This window comes from Clytia hemisphaerica, unplaced genomic scaffold (assembly GCF_902728285.1).
Source record: "Clytia hemisphaerica strain Z4C2 unplaced genomic scaffold, Clytia hemisphaerica genome assembly, whole genome shotgun sequence".
Taxonomy (NCBI): Eukaryota; Metazoa; Cnidaria; class Hydrozoa; order Leptothecata; family Clytiidae; genus Clytia; species Clytia hemisphaerica.
Genome location: NW_027104338.1, coordinates 2037578 through 2058870, shown reverse-complemented (window position 1 = coordinate 2058870; position 21293 = coordinate 2037578). Strand labels below are relative to the sequence as shown.

Sequence of the window (21293 nt, the reverse complement as noted above, 5' to 3'; positions counted from 1 at the left end):
AGATATACCGTCAACTGCTCTAACTTGGGACGATTGGTTGAAACGGTGAAGGCTTCTTCATAAAGATGAAAGACATGTATCTATCTGCCGCCGCCGATCCGAGTACCGAGCGAGAGAGGAGGGGGGCAGGGTCAATAAAATCCCTTTCGCTTTTCGAACACGAGACTCGTTTGGGCAACCCCTTTTGAAATTTATTTTAAAAGATTCATTCATAAAGTCTCTCGACTCTCTTAACGAATTTTAGAAATGGTTTTTCGCTTACCCTTTATTTTTATGTCTGGAACTTTTTTCTCGTAAATTTGTCCGCCATGTTGGATTCTATTTCCCGCGCAAATGAATTCAGCCTGTGATTTCAGGTAAACAACAGACTAGGATGGATGGTTTGTTTTCATTTTGGTATGCGTGGTTACTTTTATTAAAAGAAAAACTTAAGGCTTCATCCAATGAAGTGTAAGAATTCATAGTTTCTTTCCGCGAGGTAAAAATGACCACGGTGACATGCGATCGTTCAAGTTTCACAAAGTCTTCTGGGTAATTTAAGACCGCTCTGCCGTTCCCTGGCACTTTCCTTTTCAAGGTGCTAGCATTTTTATCAAGATTTGGCATTGCTTGATTCCAAAAAGTGAAGATGTCAACGGTCGAATCGCAGAGTTATGGACCTGCTTCACAAACTTTGACCTTCCTCGAGACTGAAGAAGCCGACTTTGGTGCGGATACCCAAGGAAGTGAGTTCGAATTTAACGAGTTTACATTACCATCTCAAACTCAAACGCAATCCCAAGCTTCTCAGTTGGACCAAGCAAGCCAGCCCCTGATTAATGGCTTTCCTGAAAACTCCACAACCATTAGCTTGAGAAAGGGAGGTCAAGAACATGAGCTCCTCATCAGGAAACATGATAATAAGGAGAAAAAAGAAGAACCCAACAAAGACAAAGAAGAAGAAACTGCAACAAAAGCAATCACAAAAGGTGTTGAGGAATTGAATTTTGAAGATGATGAAGAGGAGTCCTTTGCAGACAAAGAGCTTCCTCCGCATGCTTGCAGGTATAAACTTAAATTGATATTTGATACAAGTATTAATAACAACAACAATCTATAGCGACCCTTCTGGCGCTCCGGAAATCTCCGGTGTTTTCCGGTGCAGCTAAAAAACCGCCATTTTTCAAACCAGAAAATCCCGGTGCTCTTCCGGTGCAATGATTTTCGCACACTCTAAAAAGCCGCTTAGGCAGGGTCAGGAAAAAAAATGCGATTAGCCAGTACCAACCGAACTTTTTATTTGATCACTGCGCAATAAAAGGTATGATTGTCTGATACAGGCTATCCAGCGATAGAGTTAGTCGGGAATATATGATATATGCCGGACTTTGCACAATTATAAAAAATTATCATGTGCATCACACATAGGAACATATCATTAGCGACTCCAGAAGTCACGCAACTTTTGTTGACGTCAAACCAAATGTTTCATTTTTCCGTGAACTTTGAACCCTTCGAACTTCTTTTCTATGTATGCTAAAGCGTTCCGGTTTTTACTAAATGAAAGCCCGTGATCTTAGCTTTCCAGCGGTATATAACACTGTGGACACGGGCTAGACGGCAAATTGGTAAAATGCCGAACGTTTTGCAACATTTTGAAAATTGTTTGCCGACGGGAGAAAAACATTTTGCAACTTTCGATGAATAAATGTGTCTGGAAATGGAGGAACAAATAGTCGGAGGCTGAAACTTTGTATGTTTATCAGAAAAAGGGTGAGGAATTCAAAAATCACAATCGCTAATTCTAATTCTTTCATTTTCATGTAGTTTTTTTCACTTTTTTGCTTCTTTTGCATGGGAATGTCCCAAAAAAAAGTTTTTATTTCTGCCGAAATGGATTTTCTTTTCATTTGGGGTTTCTCCTTTCAGAAATTAACTTATTCTTTATTCATAAGTTTTTGTTCCTCCATTTCCAGAGGCCCCTTGAAAATGGGTCCTACCACCTTTTTTGACTCATTTCAACCTTTTCCAAGCTAATTTTCTTCAAAAACAAAATAAAACAATGCAATGTCTTCTTTTTTCAAAAAAGATATATCTTTCATTATTTTGATAAATATACTAAATATTTTACAAATATTTTTATATAATAATATTCTAACACCATCAAAGAATTCTCCCTCCAAATTTCAGGTCTCTAGCTACACTAGAAAAAGAGATATGCAAAATTGAAGAAGCATGACTGGAAAATTTCTTTTTTTTCTTTTTTGACACATTTTTCGAATTTTTCCAAGCTATTTTCCTAACCTTTTTTTGACATTTTTAGTCAAATTTTTGACACTAAAATTTGAATATCTTTACAACCACTTATCCTCTAGAGGCCTATGACCCCTCATTTTCTTTCTTTTTCAAAGCTCTACAAGATAGGATAGGTTTTGAGAAAAAAATTAAAATTTGAAAAATCTTCTGGAGTTGCTAATATCGTCGTTCAATAAAGAACAAAGAAGTACGCATCTGATCTTTATAAGCAACTTGTTGGTGCCGAAGAAACTTATCTCAGGACAGGAAATTTATACTCAATCGCTCCGATAAATGGTATATTGAAACGATAGGCTAGAACAAAAAAATACAAAACTACTTTAGAAAAATGTACAAAACTATAGAAAATCTCTAATCCCAGGTACTGTAGAACAGAAAAAAGGCACTCAAAGAAACAAATGAACTAAACTGAAATCTAATATATTAATGCTAAACAAATAAAATATACTTACTAAATTAACAATGTTTTGGGGCTAGAAGCCGTCAGCAGTCACATTCAATCAAGTGTCAAAAATATCAAAACGTTTGTGAACTATATCACTTCATCATTCAACATCTCTCTTACAGTATTCAGATGTGAATGAATGATTTCTACTGACAACTTGTAGTTTTTATATTAATTACTAGATAATTACCGTATGTACAAATTAATTACTTTAATAAAGAATGCGTAAAATAAACGGAACGTAATTCTCAAGACAAAATGAATGACACAAAAAACAAAGGAAACCAAGAGCAACAGAAAACGAGACAAAAGAGACACGAAACAAAAAGACCAAAAGATGACGTAAACCAAGCACGAGAGCAGCCAGGTTTTGCTGCCGTGCCTCGGCAGTTACACCAGGTTACACAACTGTAAATATAACGTATTTTTATGTATTATTTTTATCCTAAGGGGAGCCGTCCATATTCATTTGACAACGCAAAACGTCAAATTGACGTTATGAGGGGGTGGGGGGGTTTTCAAAAGTTAGGTTTGACGTTATAAGAAATCAAAGGTATACCTTTTTGTGAAAATCGCGGATATTTGTAACCACCAACCACACTATACTTTATAAGCTTTCGAAAACATATTCGTGTATGAAGTACATGAAAATTTGCTGCTTGCATAATCCCATTGGTTTGCGCTATGATATCATTACATCATATTTTCATTGTTTGCGCGATTGAGCGAACCACATCGCACAAGTGGGCAAAGAAGGTGGTACGCCTAAAGCACGGCACCGACCTAGTGCCAAGTGGAGCTTTTAATTTCTTTTTAAATAAAGGTCATTAGTTAAAAGAACACATACACGCACGATTACAACCAAGTACGGACTTTGCGACGGAACGGGTTAACTTTGATGAAAAATGGCTACAACTTTTGGTATACATCAGTACATCGCTTGACGTTTTCTGTGGGGGGTGGGGGGGTTCAGAGGATAACGTCAATTTGACGTTTTGCGTTGTCAAATGAATATGGACGGGTCCCCTAAAGATTAGGCAGCAATCAAAAATATGTTGCGTTCGGGTCGTCCGACCGACTGTTTATTTACAAGAAAACCCGATTCAGAAAGTCCGTAAAATCTTCAGGTTTTTATGGCCGCTGTTCGCAGGTTCGGATCTTTCCCATAATGGGGGGAACGGAGCATGTCTTTGAATCATTATTTTTTGTTTACTTAACCCACATTGAGTCCCGTTCAAGTTTTTTCATGTACCCTTATTGAAATTTTCATGTCAAAATTCAGCAACGCGGTAGGGCCAATCCCTGGGGGCCGAAAATGAGGGTCGCTTTAAGGTTAACACATGTGCGCACACATTTAGTTTGGCAAATTAAAGATGGCGGCATAAGATTTTGTTGATTGCCGACTTAATTCATCGGGATTTACTAGATCTTAAAAATCCAACAAAATTTACTACCGACCGACTGGATTTGAAGATGTTTTAGGACCCGAATGGAATATATTTTTGATTGCTGCCTTACGAAAATGGTATCTTTCCTTTTAATTTCTTCTCTAGTTCATTAACGAACTCGTTAAACTTTGTCAAAATATCATTTAATTTATCCAATTTATCACCAAGAATCTGATTTCTCTTCTAAAAAAATCTGCTAAACATGTTTATTACATCATGTTTATACATGATAATTTGAGCGTGCGTAGTTACTTTTTACATGATTAGCGCAGCGAGCGCTATCGCATTTATATCGCAGAAATCATGCACTGGAAGCACCGGAGCGTTCTGGTGTTCCGGTGCAGCTTGTTTCGGAAAAATCTTGCACCGAAACGTTCCGGTGCATGAAAAAAATTGCACTTTTTGCACCGGAGGTTTCCGATGCGCCGGAAGGGTCCTCATCTATTTTGCTCTCAGGTTTTGTGTAAAAAGATTTGATATCAGTTTGCAGAGGTGCCAACTCTCACCCATTGGATGTGAGACTCACACATTCCAACACTGTCTCGCCCAATTTTTCAAAGTTTGCATTTCTCACGCAATTTTGATATTTAAAAAAAAAATTCTTGATTTTCCAATTTTCGGAAAAATTTCCTGATTTTCCAATTTTCGGAAAAATTTCCCGGTTTTTATGAGTTTCAGAAAAATTTTTCCCAGATTTCCGATTTGGTTAAGATTTCGGATTTTGCTTCGAAATTTGCATCTCACACAAAATGAACATCTCAAGTAGGCAGGTCTGAGTTTTGGAAATTGCATAGATGCAACGTTGCAAAATTTCGCATTTATTGCGTTGTCATATTTCGCATCCCTGGCCTATGGACAAAGACCAGGATCCCAAAATAATGTGCATTTTGAAGAACAAACCAAAAGGAAACTTTTCATCCTCAGCATTTTAATTTCCTACCAAGCGATTATTCACAATCATTCTTGGAAGAAATGCTACTTTGTTCAAATATGCCAGATTTTGCCTAATTTTGCTTCTATTTGCAAAAATTGGTCGTCAAAGTTGGTGTTCATAATTGCACACTTCCATTTGGGAACGTTGCAAAAAATTGCAGTGCACGCTGAGGAAAGTGTTGCGAAAAAAGCAACGTTGCAGACCGTATCTATCAGGCTTTGTCATTTGAAAATTCCAGGCGTGTGGTCAATCGCACTCCTAAAAAGTACTTTAGGTGCGTGATAAGGAGTGCTATGCATAACTTTAAGTAGTAAAATCCAAATTTATGGCGTGTGATTAATCAATCTCCTCAAAGATTTTAGGTGTGTGTGGAGGTGTGCGCGTGCTATCACACGCCTCAAACGATGCAGCTTGATCTATGCAATTTCCCGAACTGGTATGATGGTGTGACATGGTGATGAGGATAATAAATTTTCATGCAGAAAACATTGAAATTACAAGACTCGAAATAATGATTTCAAGTGGGTCGGACAAAATGTCCGATCAGGGTTGCTTGAAAAATATCATTATTCGATCGGACATGAAGCTATTTGGGTCGGACAATGTCCAATGTCCGACCGTTATTTCGAGTCCTGAAATCAAGGGCATGTGAAATGAAAGGGTGCACAAATTAGCAATCACTTCTGTCAACAGCTTTAACTTGGGACTATCTGATAAAATATGGGACAGCAACTTGACCACCATTTCACCGAACCTCCAAAGTCATTTGATTAACATAACCGCCAATCATAATAGATTGCCAATAATATGAATGCCCTACCAGTCAGTAAAAGTTTTTATTATTTTTATTTCCTAAAATGGAAATTCTATACAAATTGCGAGGTTGAAAATTTCCTGTTTTGGAAATTTGACTTTTGAAATACTTCCTATATAAGGAAATTTTGTAGTTTTATGCAAAAACGATCTGATTGGCTAATTTCTGACTGATTTTGTCTGGATACTCGGAATCCTTGCAGATTTTGGAAGAAATTAGCCTTGTGAGCAAAAAAGCTGACTCGTACTGCTCAATCATAGTCAAAAATCTCAAGGTCCTTGAAAATTTTCTAAATAGGAAATTAAGATCTAAAGAAAATTTTTACTGACTGGCTACTCTCACCAGGTAAGCTTTCACACCTCAAAAGTCTGTTCTTCCGCAGAAAATTGTGAGATTTGTTATTGACACTTGGTAACTTTGACATATCAATCAATTGCGCACTACTTCCTCTTATATCGTTTATTAGCAATCATCGATTCTGACCTTGTATTACTCCGGGGGGGTCGGTAGTAAAATCTCAGACATATATGAGTAGTAAAAGGATTTTCACGAATTTTTACATACCACCACCCAGACTCTTGGAAGAGGTATTTTACTACCCTGGTAGTATAAGTTTTTGGGACAATTTGTCATGGAGACCACCTATTTTTTGGTTGCTTTTCGGACTGATTTTACAAAAAAAGCTAAAAAATGATTATTTCTGTGACAAATTTGACACTTAGTGCAAAAATTAATGTTTTGCCCTCAGAGTCTTTTTTATATTGACAAAAAGTTTTGAGAATTTTTTGTTTGCAGCAAACAACTTTCCAACAGAAAATTTTTTGAAATTATAAAAATTTCCAGATTTTTTCGGAAAAGTCATCCAAAAAATTAAGAAAATTATAAAAATAGCTAAAATTTGCTAATTTTACCAGTTTAACTACCCAGGTAGTAAAAGTTTTTTTCGATTTTTCGTCACACCACCACCGTAGAAAACGTCATTATGTCTGAGATTTTACTACCGACCCCCCCCCTGATTACTCCCAGGTTTAAAGAAGGGTTGCTAAATTAGATGAGGGATGCCAATATTAGACCAACTTACTGTAATTTGAATCAGCAAGGTTCAAAATTACCAATTTAATCAGTAGTAAAAATCTTCATCTTTTTTCATTTTTCATGTTTTTAAAAAATCTTTTTCCTCCTTCTACAAATTATCTGGTGTATTTTTGCCACAACAAACATCAATTTGACATTTGTGAGAGGTTTATGAGTTTTTTTCTCAGCATTTGGCAAAAAGTTACTTGCTGTAAGCAACTGTTTCAAAGGCCATTCTAATGAAATCTTATTTTGGTTTGTATAGAACTTTGGCCCAATCAAAGCAAAACAAAAAAATTGTCAATCTCACTAAAACAAAATATTGCAGTTATTGAATTTCCCTATATAAAAATCCTGATCACGCAATCATAGGAGATTTTAGACCAATGAAATCTCTTCTTTTCCATGGATTAAAGTTATGTCACGAGGGAAATGGCGATTAGAAAGAGTAAAAACCAGTCAAATTTTTAGATTATCCTCTCACACCATGGAGGTATAAAGATTTTGTTTAGGTTGAGTGTATTTTTCTTTTCCTTTTAGATATTGTGGTATCCATGATCCAGCATCTGTTGTATTTGACAACACAGACAAAAAATGGTTTTGCAATGGTAGAGGAAATACATCTGGAAGGTAATAAGTCTTAACAAGCTAAGAGGTACTATTATTATCATGTTCACCTGTTACCAGCTTCTCTTTTTCATTAGTTTACAAAGTGGGTAACAGTGCCAAATATTCAAAAGCTTTTGGGTTCAAAATTTGTGTGTCATTTTGTTTGTGATTTTTTTCTGCTGACCGATTTGGGGCACTGACCATTCAACATTTTGATGTTTTAAAACTCATATTTTTCTTGCTTTAGCCACATCATCAATCATTTGGTGAGAACCAAACACAAAGAAGTTTCTTTACACAAGGATGGACCACTTGGTGAAACCCAATTAGAGTGTTACAACTGTGGTTGCAGAAATGTGTTCTTGCTTGGGTTTATTCCAGCTAAAGCTGACTCGGTTGTTGTGCTGCTCTGTAGGTAAGTGGAGGCTTCACATGTTTATATCAAATTATCTAGAAGATTTCTTACTTCATTTAGCATTTTGTACAAATACAAATTACACTTAGGGGTTATTTTGAACTAATCAAAATCTCTTATAATTCAGGCAACCTTGTGCCCAACAAAGTAATAAGCAAGATACCAACTGGGATCAAAGTCAATGGCAACCATTGATTAATGATAGATGTTTTCTCTCTTGGTTGGTGAAAGTTCCATCAGAGCAAGAGCAATTGAGAGCCCGTCAAATTTCTGCTGTGCAAATCAACAAGCTTGAAGAATTGTGGAAGGTAATAGTGTGTTATCGTGTGCTGTCTTCTGTAATGTTTATTTTAGGCTCACTGCATATATAGTTAGTAAATTATGAAAATCATGGAACCCTTGGGCTTAAACTGTTGATAAAATTTGAACCTCCAATGTTTGAAAAATGTTTAACTTTCACTTACACAACCAGGCAAAATATGCATAAGCTTATTTCGCCACATCAAAATAAAAAAGCTTTAAGTCCATTTTTTTGAAAATTGAGTTATGACCATACAGATGCTTTACACCCCATTATCAATTTTTTGGCTCAAATCCAACAAAAACCAACCAAAAGTGGCCTATTTTTAAGCTTTTAGGAAAATAAGAATTTTACTTTTCACTTTATTTTCAGGGCAAAAAAGCCTGAAGTCCAGAGTGGAAATAATTTTGGACTAATGGCTTTTCTAACATATTTCAAATGTTAAAAGTCGATTTTCTCAAAACAACAAAAATGGACTTAAGAGCTTTTTTATTTTGATGCGACGATTTGGAAAGAACTTTATGAGATGTATAATATTTATGTTTTCTCTCAGGAAAATCCAGAAGCTGTTCTTGAAGATTTGGAGAAACCTGGTGTTGATGAAGAGCCCTCAACTGTGTTGTTAAGGTATGGAATGTATTGATAATCAAAACAACCATTAGTATGAAAAAGTCAAACAGAAACCAGCTGTGTATGATCACAGCAACAAAGACAATAAAGAATTTTTTTGAAAATTTACAGGAAAATAATGTCTGTCTGGCCATTTTTTCATGCCCTTTTAACGCCTGGTCATCGGAAGCTGCCCTCCTGAAATCACTAAAATTTTGGTAAAAACAGCCTTTTTAGCAGAAAAACACAAGAAAAAGGGGCCTTTTTGGCCATCAACAGACGCTGCCCTGCCTTTCTAAAATATGGCCTGTGATTTTGTTTAGATATGAAGATGCTTATCAATACCAAAACATTTTTGGTCCTCTGGTCAATCATGAAGCTGAGTATGACAAAAAATTGAAAGAATCACAAGTAAAAGAACAACCAATATTTGTTTATTTCAATTGTAGCGATTTTGTTCCAAGTCCCTATTTTAAAAAGTCCCTATTTAAAAAAAGTGATTTTCAATAGGCTTTTCTGCATCATTCATTGAAGTTTCAAGAATATGTGCTAATTTGCTCTGATTTGCTGGGTAAAATCCATTTTCAAGGTTCCAATAACCTTGCTTTGACCACTGTTAAGTTTATCCATTTTCTTTTGTTACATCAGTCTCAAGATAACATTGTTGTAAGATGGGACATTGGTTTAAACAAGAAAAGAATTGCTTACTTCAATTTCCCAAGAATGGATGGTGAAATGAGGCTTATGCAAGGGGATGAATTACGATTGCGTTACAATGGGGAAATGAGAAAACCCTGGTCTGGAGAAGGACATGTCATCAAGCTACCAAATAATTTTGGAGAAGAGGTTGGATTGGAATTAAGAAAGAATGATGGTGTCCCAACAGAATGTACCCACCATTTTTCAGTGGATTTCATCTGGAAGTCAACATCTTTTGATCGTATGCAGTATGCCATGAAGACTTTTGCCGTAGATGAAACTTCAGTCAGTGGGTACATCTATCACAAACTTCTTGGACATGAAGTTGATGAACAAAATGTCAAATGTACCTTGCCTAAAAGGTTGGTTTGCTCTTCATGGTTTCAGCCCACTTTTCAGGTGCCCCCATTGAAGCATGGTGCCCCCAACGAGTTAGGTCCCCTTGAAAAATTGCTTTGAGTTAGGTACCCCTATTCAGCAGATAATTTCTTTGAATTGACACTTTTTGTTCTTTTGTCATTCCTAAAATCATGCTCACACATGAACACCTGCTAATAAGCTTTGCTGTTATGCTATAAAGATGGCGGCTGTAAATCAAAACAATCACATTAGAAAAATATAGCAAAAGATGGTGTGATGGGAAACAAAAGAAAAATTGGATGGGAAACTAGGTGCTGGGGTAAAAAAATTCAATAATTTGAAATATTTTGAAATATTCGATTTGGAAAATATAACAGCCCCAGAGCCTCCATCAAGACAGCTAGGTACCCTTAATGAATAGGTAGCCCCAAAGAATTGCAAGGCATTAGCCCCCCTCTACTAACCTGGCCTAGGTGCCCTTCAGATTTCTGGGGGGGGGCTGATACCATGCTTCCTGACTTCTGTTGTTGTAATAGACTTAAATCCAGATAATTTCTATCAATTTGTATAAATTCCTCAGGTATGTCTGGTTTCTGTCTTATTTCATCCAGCTGATGAACAAGCTTGCCATTAAAGGAATAGTGTATTGCTACGCAAATCAAAATATTATGGTCACGTGTCTGGAATTTGATTGGTCGAGCGCGATAAAAGTTTACAATTTGATTGGTCGAACGGGATTTTCACTTTCGTTTTCGTAATCTAAACAAACCGAAAAATACTTTGCGACATAAAAAAGTTGGGAGGGGAATGAAAAATCTTTCGTGTAATTTCTTCTGTCTTGTATCATACTTATATGAAGGAAATTTTCTGTTTTGCTATGCCAAAATTGATTCACAAATGTAAATACTACACAAGAGTTTTTCTATACACAAAGAGATTGTGAGATGAGAAGATATAAACAGTTCTTTTTTGTTTTCCTGTGTTCTTTGTTTCATCAAGAGCAGATGAACAAAATAACAAATAGTAAATAAAGCATAAAACATTTTTTGAAAAAAATAACATCACATTACAAAATTCCTGTATATACATTTGGATTTTGAAAACTATATAAAGTATTTACAAATTCTTTATGGCTTCACTTTTATCAAGAGTGATGCAAAAGTATTTGAATAATAATATGACCTCCTCTTTGAAATTGCGTTCCAAAATATTTCTTTCCATTCAAAAAATAATTCTCAATTAAAGCACCCTCAGAATTTTTCACACAGTACACTTCATAGGGAAAACTGTTGGTGAAAAAATACTTCATTTTTTTAGCAGAAAATGTTTTTAATATCTTAAAATTTTATCATTGAGTATGTATTTATCGTCACTTCATACAACATCAGTCACAATATTCCACATTCACTCAAGTTAACAACGTAAATAAAATGTAAACAGTTCTTCTTGCAGCTGCATATCCATACCACTGTAAAAAATGCAGCTATGTCCATCCATCACAAAACAAACTGGTACATGAAAAATACGTTCAACTGTTCCCAAATCATAGCATGTACGAGGACTTTCAAAAAGGGTGCAGAGATATGTAGCTTCAGAGTCAAACCATGCCAGAAGCACAAGAAGACAAAGTCCCTTGATCGATGGTTTGATCTTAATTTTCAATGATAGTCACAGGATTTTAAATTTAATCAAATCAATGTGTCCTACTGCTACTTCCTCAACATTATTTCATAAAATTCCAAATCAGTACAATATGATGCTCAGAACCAGAGTCTTTCGTTCATCGTAGAGTTACTTTTCACTTCATTTTATTTGGTTCGTGCAAAATCTCATGATACAGTGCTTTTATCGAGAAAATAATATCCACGTTCCATGATTATATCGAAGTATTCTGAAGTTATGTAGACTACGGTCTCCAGAGTTGATTTTTCAAGTCATTGGATGAACAAAAATGTCCCATATTTTGAAGTACGAACCATGAAAATCTTCTTTGAACAAGGCTTTCTTGTCTTGATGAGTTTCATTCACTTCTCAGATCCATATGCACACTTTCGAGAGAAAATAGAAATCTCTTTCTCCTCTTGAGTGTTCAAAATTGACTACATTGTTACAGTGTAGCTCTAAAGCTCTAAAACAGCATCTAATAACATGAAAACCAGAATATGATTCTTCAATGGGAATCAAAACTATAAAGTGCACTTACAAACATCAATTTGTCAGATCTAACAAAATTAATAACCGCACTGTCATCATTGACAATAAAACAAACGATTTTCTGTCAAGAGCCTTGTAAACATTCCAACAACTTCCATGGAAATGATCTAGCACAGCTCAGTCTACCATTTTTAGCGCAGTCCAAGGATTGAGCCGAGAACGCTCCCCGAGCTCCTGCACGGGTGACAAAGTTCAATCTTCAAGTTCAAAGTTCAATTTTCTCAAGCGAAGAGTACGCGAAGCGATTCTAGCTTTACGATAGTGCCGCGGATCATCAATGGATAGTATTCAATTATCATTATCCCTTTATTTTCATTCCTAGAACTTTTGCAAAAAAAAGGAAAAATAGAAAAGTTGTATTTTTTACTGCTCTATTCACATATTGAATTTGAAAGATCTTCTATGTGGCGTTTTTTTGCAAACTTCAAAAAACTGATTTTTGTCCCGCCTTTGCGGGACTTTGGCTTTAAGTGCTTGAGTGCAGCATAAGGGTACAAAGTCCAAATATGCGTTTCCCGTAATTTTTGTATGAAGAGTTAGGTCTATACTGTGTTATTTAACTGAAAGAAGCAAGAGAAGAGATAGTTCTGTATAAATTGGTTAGCAAAAGAATTCAACCTTGATATTAAATATCTTCTTGTATCTTCAGCATCATAGAAAAGTTAACATTGAAACTTTCCATAATGATAGTTCAATAATAATATGACCTAATTCAGTTAATATTAACACTGCTCAGCCACAGAATGATCAATGAAGATCTTGTAAAGATTGCAATTTTTCTCAATAAAAATTTTCCAGTCGCCATTTTCTTCTAGCTCATTTTTTGAGCAAGACTAGAATCTCGTTCGGTTTTCTCGCGCCCTTGACGGGAAATACTCACTCGGGTAGTTTTACTTTTTGCGGGAAAAACATGAGCGAGTTTCTTTGCTGTCGAGTTCAACTGTAGCAATACACTATTCCTTTAAGTACTTTTTAAAAATAATTGAAAATTTTGTGCACAACAACAACATCGAGATCATTTTTACCCATCTTTAGATTCTCTGCACCTGGTTTGCCTGAGTTGAATCACTCCCAAGTTTATGCTGTAAAAACAGTTCTTCAACGACCCTTGAGTTTGATTCAGGTATGCGTCATTGTTAAGCTTGTGTTAATTATTTGATCTGTATTTTTTATATCCTTTCAGTGTTTAATTTGGAAACCATGCTTGAACTGGAGTAAAATTAAATGATTTAGTAAAATAAAATGCTTTATTATCATCTCAGACCTGAGATTTTTTTATAATAATAGCCGTAGTCTGTATGCCATTTTGCCTGTCTGTCCGTGTGTTGTTTTTTTTTCTCGCAATTTTTTGTTGATAGGGCCTGGTTTAGACTTTGTTCAGCCTTAGTTTTAAAATTAAATCCCATTCTACATTAAGCGATTTCGATTTCTGCCTTCAAATGCCCTCATATAAAACATAAACAATCAATTTTAGTTTAAATCCCCTATTTTGACATCAAAGTTATTCAAATTATTGAGAGCTGGACAGCTGAGTGAAACGAGAAAAATTTCATTGCAGAAGAACTTGTTATATTTATGCTATACTATTAGATCAATGCAATTATTTATATTTCAGGGTCCACCAGGAACAGGGAAGACTGTAACATCAGCCAGCATTGTTTACCATCTTGCAAAACAAAACCTTGGCCAAGTTCTTGTCTGTGCACCAAGTAACATTGCTGTTGATCAATTGACGGAAAAGATCCATAAAACTGGGTTGAAGGTAATGATTTTCTTCATTGCTAGCTTGAAAAGCTTGTATGGTTATCCAACTCGAAAGGTTGGCTTTCTTGTTTTTGGTATAATCTGACAATTTTGAAAGTACATAACAACCAAAAAATTTATTTACCATCAGGTTGTGAGACTAGCCGCTAAAAGCAGAGAAGCAATCGATTCACCAGTTTCTCATCTCGCATTACACAATCAAGTGCGTAACATTGAAACCATGCCTGAGCTGCAAAAACTTCAACAGCTCAAAGATGATCAAGGAGAGTTATCTTCTGCAGACGAAAAACGTTTCAAAACATTAAAATCTTCTGCTGAGAAAGAATTGTTGCAAGTAAGAAAATAAAGTCTCATTTTCTTGAAAATTGTTTTGGTCCCTCCAGGTAAAAAAACAAGTCTCACTCGAATTTTCCACAGAACATAAACATAATTTAGTTCCCTTGTAGTGCATGTTTAAGTTACTGCACTTCATTCAGCTTTGTTTGAAAATTCAACTTATATAAACTACATCAACTCAATAAAAATGATTTTAACTGATTTTTCCAATGAAATAATTTTACCAAATTAATGAAGATAGGTAGTTCATCTCTATTTTTTCCTTGTTAAAGCATGCTGATGTAATCTGTACTACTTGTATCGGTGCTGGAGACCCAAGACTTAGAATGGCAAAACTTCGATTCAGATGTGTTTTGATTGATGAATCTACACAAGCCACAGAGCCAGAATGTATGGTGCCAATTGTTCATGGAACTAAACAGGTTGGTATCCTGTTTGTCTGTCATTTTTATGGATGGTTGCCAGGTGATTTGACATTGGAAAAGCTGTGAAGGGGCAGCGATGCAAATTTTAGAAAAATTTCCTCAGTCAAATTTTGCATAGGTTTTTCTAGTTAGTTTTTTCTCTTACATTCAAGTAAGTTTGATAATTTTTGTGTGCGGAAATTAACGCGATTTGCTATTGTCTAGCCTTGTTATCACTGTCCAGTCTTTCATTTTTTACCCATTTGATTTCAGCTTATTCTTGTTGGTGATCATTGTCAATTGGGCCCAGTTGTCATGTGCAAGAAGGCTGCAAGGTAAGCATATGTCACTTTCAACCCAAATTATTTGTTACACCCAAACCTCCCAGTCACTTCTGCTTATTTTGATACTATTAAAAAGCTATTACCTTATTGGAACTAATTTTCACAGGAACTAATAATCGCGGTCAAAAAATTTTTTTCCATGAAATTGTTGTATTTTGCGAGTTCAAATTTTTGCGGTTTTGCCAAAAAAAAATGCTGAAATTAATTCCCGCGAAAATTAGTTCCAATAAGGTATTAATTTTGACTTATTTTAGTGCTGGTCTGTCACAATCACTCTTTGAGAGGCTTGTAGTACTTGGAATCCGACCGATTCGTTTGCAAGTTCAATACCGTATGCACCCTGCCCTCAGTGAATTCCCATCCAATTTGTTTTACGATGGCACTCTTCAAAATGGTGTCACTGTTGGTATGTAACTACTTTTTAAACACATAAAGAATGGTAATTAACAACTATTGAAAACTCAAGAAATTTAGAGCAACTCTTGAATATGAATTTGAAAAGCCTGATCATTAGACGACGACAATTTCATAGAATTGAATTCAGTCTGGTTCAAATCTCTGTTGATGTCATCATGAGCTCATCTTCAATGTTATTACTATTTTTAGGCGAAAGATCACAGACGGATGTAGACTTCCCGTGGCCTGTTGCAGACAAACCCATGTTCTTTTACGCAACAACTGGACAAGAAGAAATTTCTTCATCTGGTACTTCGTATTTGAACAGGTAGGTTTAAAGATGCTTATGTATAAGGCGAGACCAATTTAATTTGTTGTTCTACGGGCAGATCCTTAGCAAAATATGGGTCGGTCGGTCGGTAAAATAAAATTTTCATTTATCAGGGTTGGTAAAGTACCGAAAATGTTTTCCAAAAAATATCTGTTTCAAAAATTCACTTTTTTTATCTTCGATCAGTTAGCCACACTGTAGTCCCGCCAAAATGCGTATCAAAGATTAATGCTGCGAAAGCGCTATATCGTTTACTTGACTCTCAAGCAAAAAAATGCACCGCAAAACTTCTAAAGGGATTAATGAAAAAATAACCCGGCGCTTTTTAATGAAATTAACATTTTCAAAAACTTTGAGAAATTGCCTAAAATTTGAGCCATAGATGAAAAAATTTGAGCCAAGCCAACCTTGAAAACTAATTTGAAGATCAACTTACCAAGAAAAAGATCTACGGGGGAGGCGGAACCCACCTAGATCCGCGCACTGCCGGATAGGCTATCTCCCGGAAATTTTGCCGGACCTCAAACAATGACCCATTTACATGTGTGTAATTGTTTTTACTTTAGCGTATAAACAAGGCCTTAAAAATCGAAGCGCTGTCTCGGGAATTGAATGACAAATTTTGGATGGTTGATTTTGGCTGCTGCACGTTTTATTTTGTTTCCAACTTTCAAGTTTTAATTAATATTGTCTTGCGAACTTGATTCAGGTAACTCTCATCCTTGTTGTTGAAATGTATCCTGTAGATGACTGATGTTGTTTTTTCTGAAAGCTAGATTTCCTAGTGTGACTAACTGTCGATGAAGATCATAATAAAATCTTAGTGTATGGAAATTTTGATTTTCTAAATTTTTCAATTTCTTGAATTAATTTTCAGCTTTATTCAAATTTGATTCGTACAAATAAGTAAGTAGTGTGTAAAATATATTGTCATGGAAATTAAATATTATTATTTTTTTTATTTTAGCAAAAATAGGGTCGGTCGGGCCTGTAGAACAACAAATTAAATTGGTCTCGCCTAAGAAGGCGTTGCAGCAATAAAAAAAATTATAATGTTAAATTATACCAAATTACACAACTTATTACTGTTGTGACGAAGCCGAACTAAAAATCGCTCTCTTCTTCTCGACGTTGTTATACGCGACTAGGGTTCTATTTAGGACCTCTGGTAATGATAGTAAATATACTTTTTTTCTAGAACTGAAGCTGCCACTGTCGAAAAGATTGCTACACGTTTTTTGAGAGCTGGTATCAAACCTGAACAGATGGGTATCATTACTCCTTATGAAGGGCAGAGAGCCTACATCGTCTCCTACATGCAATTCAGTGGCTCCCTTCATGCCACTTTGTACCAGGTATCTAAGATTTTCATCTACTGTTATATATAGCTGTACTGATGGTTTTAGTCCGTCAATTGGGAACAATTTCATGCCCGTCAGAAAGGCCAATCAACGAAAGAAATTTTTCGCATAATATCAATATTGGAGCCAGTATATAATATATTTATCCCAAAGTGATTTTTCTATCACTTCTTTGTTTTATCCTTAGTCCATTGAAGTTGCCAGTGTTGATGCTTTCCAAGGTCGGGAGAAAGATTTCATCATCATGTCGTGTGCCCGTTCAAACGAACATCAAGGCATCGGATTCTTGAAGGATCCAAGACGTTTGAATGTCGCCTTGACCCGTTCCAAGTATGGCTTGATCATTGTTGGTAATCCAAAGGTGTTGTCGAAACAACCACTTTGGAACCACTTGCTGAATGATTACAAAGAGAAGAGAGTACTTGTCGAAGGTAAGATTTTCGCATCGAGAATACTAATACTTTATGAAGTTTGGAGGTCCCTAGCTTTAGTTATAGAGGATATATTTCATGAAATGAATAAGATTTATTTGCTTTTCCTTGTAGGTCCATTGAACAATTTGAAAGAAAGTGTTATCCAGTTCAGCAAGCCAAGAAAGCTGGTCAACCGATCCAACCCAGGCGGTCGATTCATGAGCAACACAACATTCGATGCCCGTGAAGCTCTTATCGCGCCCGGTATGTACGCCAACCGCCCTGTTCGCCCGCACGTCGATCCGGTCATGGATTCGTACTATCGAACTCACGATCGTATGAATTTTTTCCCACCCGGCCCAGATCAAGCGAGGAACGCATTTGCTGCTAACATCCCAATACCTGTTGGAATGTTCATGTCGCCAATGCCGCCACCAGCTGCTTACCAATTCAACCATCAAGTGAGTGAATTAGAGTATGAGTTGTTGGGTTTTCTACCCTCCATAGAAAAGAGAGGGTAATATGAGGAGTGCTAATTTCTTTACGCTTTACGTATTGAAAAGTACAACTAAAACTTTTAGTTAACTGTCAGCTTTTACGAGGAAACATTCTGTTTAATTCAATTAATGTTTGAAAAACCAAGAAATTGCTATAAATCTGATTTCCCTTTCCTTTACAACTCTCGACATCGAAGTATTGTTAACGCCGCGTGCAAATCTTTTCGCACCTTTTTGAATTAAGTTTAATTCGGTTAATCAATTTTTCATTCTCTTTCTCGTGTATGATTAGATGGTTCGACCCGGTCAACACCGACAAAGGATGCCGATGAATAACAAAGGAAATCACAACAAGGGTGGTGGTCATTACTCCAGCAACAGACCTTCAGCTGGCAGTAATAGCAACAATGCTAATCAAGTACGCCTGTCTTGGATTTCTTTTTCTCTTTTTCTGACATTTTTTCTTTCCCTCTTTCTTTGACCAACGATGTAAAAATAATAGATAACCAACTTGCCTTGATTCTCAAAAAACATCTGTGTTACGGTTGTAAAAATATTAATGACATTTTGCATCGTGAAAAGTGCAATTAAATAAAAACTTGCTTCATTTGCAACCTTCTATTGGACAGAATCGATCACGTGATGTATATTTTTCCAAAATTTGGGTTAGAAAAAGTGTATTTTCCTACAGGCAGCCCCACAGAAATTTTTTTTAATTAGATATTATTGTTCTATAAACATTCATCTGTTTATTTTGTATCATACAACCTTCATGCACTTTTCATACGTGAGATATAGCATTTCAAATCACACATATATTTTTCAGATAACAGCATTTTATGAGCGTTTATTTATCCAGATGAAGATTAAGTGGTATCAGGCCGATCCGTAGTCAATTTGTCTAAAGATTGGTACCTTTATCTTTTGAAAAAAAATCCAAAATTTGCAGTAAATAACAATTCAATTTTCTATAAATTCAGTGGATGTCAAAAAGTGTGTCAAAATCTAGCTAAAAGCATAACACGCACTGCACACAGAGCTTTTTAATAGAGTGCTCATTTCAATAGGAAAACAATGGTTGTTCTCTTGGGAGAAGTGCCTTCTAGAGGTAGTTGGTTATCTATTATTTTTACATCGTTGCTTGGACTTTCACCTTGAAAAACTTTGTACATGGTTGTTTGATTTTGTATCAATATATCTCACCTACACATGCCTCCAATTTTCGAGCTCTGGACGTTCAAAGTTCTTATCAGTTTGAATCGTAGAATTTTATATACATTACATATACTTAAAATATTTCAATTTCTTGTAAGAAGAACCAATATACTTTTGGAGATCCAGAAATTAATGATGAAAAAAGAAAAGTGAGTCTTCTTTTCAAAGGTAAAGCGAATATGATAAGAAATTTTAGAAGATGAATTGTTCTCGGTGTCAGACCCATTTTCTTGATATGATTGCAAACATTGGTTATAAACTTATTTTACTTCTACAGGATTTGTCTCAAGGCCCACTCTCTCAAGGTCCATTGTCACAAGGTCCTCCATTGACTCAAGGAGGGATGAGCCAAAACATGCCACCGCTCTCTCAACCTTTGTCGCAACCAGAGCTCTCACAGGTAACAAAAGCAGCCGTTTATTCTTGGTATCTTTAAGTTCCCTTAATGCTCTCTGAGTTTCCCTTCAATTTCAAATCGCTGAATACACGCTTTTTTATAAGAACATTCAAAGTTTTTGAAGCCTTTGGGAGTATTTTCGTCCATTTTCCTCAAGAATAGGATAGTCCCCAAAGCCTTAAAATGTTCTTAACTTGTTCCCAACATTTTGGGCATCGAAGCTGTTATCGATGCATCGATGTTCTTATATAGTTTGTTCCTATTAAAAACGTGTATTCGAATCTTGAGCAAACAGAACAGTTTCAAGTATAAAATGTTTTCATTCTTCTCTCAATACAGGACAGCTACCTTGGAGACGATTTCCAATTGAAATCGCAAGCGGACCAAGTGTTATCACAAGATTCATCTTATCAAGGCGATCGTGGTGGTTACCATCCCTTCTCGTCTCAAGCTGAATATTCTCAACCGATGTACAACTCGCAGTACTGATTACAAAATGTCGCGCAGCTTACGTGGTCGTTGGAATCCCCCCTCGAAAGAAACTCAGAACGAAAGATGAGAAATTGTAAACATGGGATGATTCTTGAAAACGGGCAGATTCTGCGCCTATGATCCGCTGTAATGCTGCACTACATCAGAACCACGTTTCGAGTCGTTTGGTTATTTTTTAAATTTTATCGTTGTATTTTGGAAACTCCAAATAGCATAGAGGCCAACCGTAAGGCGATTGTTTATTTGGTTCATTACGATTTTAAATTGAAGAAGAAAAACTAGGTCATCAAATTGTTTTTACTGTAGTATATCATATCACTATGAAAAAGAACTTGTTAAATGAATTGTAAAAATGCCTATATTATATGAATACAATAACATTACTTAAAGTGTGAGGTGATTGAAGTGTCTTGAGCTGCATCAAATCTTCTAGCAACTCTACTTAATCGTTAGTGAATTTGATTGCTGATACTACTGATTTCTTAGAATGTCAAATTTCTTGAATATTCAATTACACTCCATGGTAGTTGTACCTTCTGCCAAAGGTACCTTCGAAGGTTTGATACATAATAGCATAATATATGTAATGTTTTTAAAATCTTGTATTAATAATGATATTTAGGCTGTTTTTCAAGTGGAATAAAAGTTTTGAATCAGCGATAAAATGATTACTCGACTCGTTGTTTTTCATACTGTTTGCAGTCGTATAATTATCGGTGCGCTCTTTTAAAGAAGTGCTTGCTATGAACTACCATTGATTTGATGAAAATTAACTCGAAAATAGAAATATTGTATGAGCGAAGGCGATAGGTTTCGATTAAGAATCCTCGACTTTTTGAACACCCTGCTAATGAAGAAAAACATGTTTTGACTACGACATTTTATAGGTGTCTTGATTCAGCAATCAGAGTACGCTGAGCTGAAACCATGTGCTTTTCCATGCTTTGATAATTTTCCCGCTCGTTCAATATCATAACAAACGGCCATCTTGAATCTCGTGACGATGACGCAATGTAATTTTTTAAACCAATCAAAACGCTTCCATGAAAGTTTTATTGTTCTTTAAGCCAATCAAATGCTTTCGAGTTGGAAAAAACCGGCTCATAGTTTTTGTTCTCCTCATAAC

The 21293-nt window shown here is 35.7% G+C and overlaps 1 protein-coding gene across 1 annotated transcript; it reads left to right on the top strand.

Annotated features, from left to right (window-relative positions):
• Positions 1–475: 475 nt before the first annotated feature.
• LOC136817932 (regulator of nonsense transcripts 1-like) lies at positions 476–20835 on the top strand. The gene is made up of 20 exons (XM_067074275.1): positions 476–1044; positions 7551–7640; positions 7867–8034; positions 8162–8342; positions 8889–8962; positions 9268–9355; positions 9593–10005; positions 13253–13340; positions 13833–13979; positions 14112–14315; positions 14590–14739; positions 14995–15056; positions 15320–15471; positions 15672–15789; positions 16991–17147; positions 17341–17584; positions 17699–18027; positions 18356–18481; positions 19556–19678; positions 20015–20835. The coding sequence occupies exons 1-20, from the start codon at positions 629–631 to the stop codon at positions 20162–20164; spliced, it is 3480 nt and encodes a 1159-aa protein (XP_066930376.1). The 5' UTR covers positions 476–628; the 3' UTR covers positions 20165–20835.
• The last annotated feature ends 458 nt before the right edge of the window (positions 20836–21293 follow it).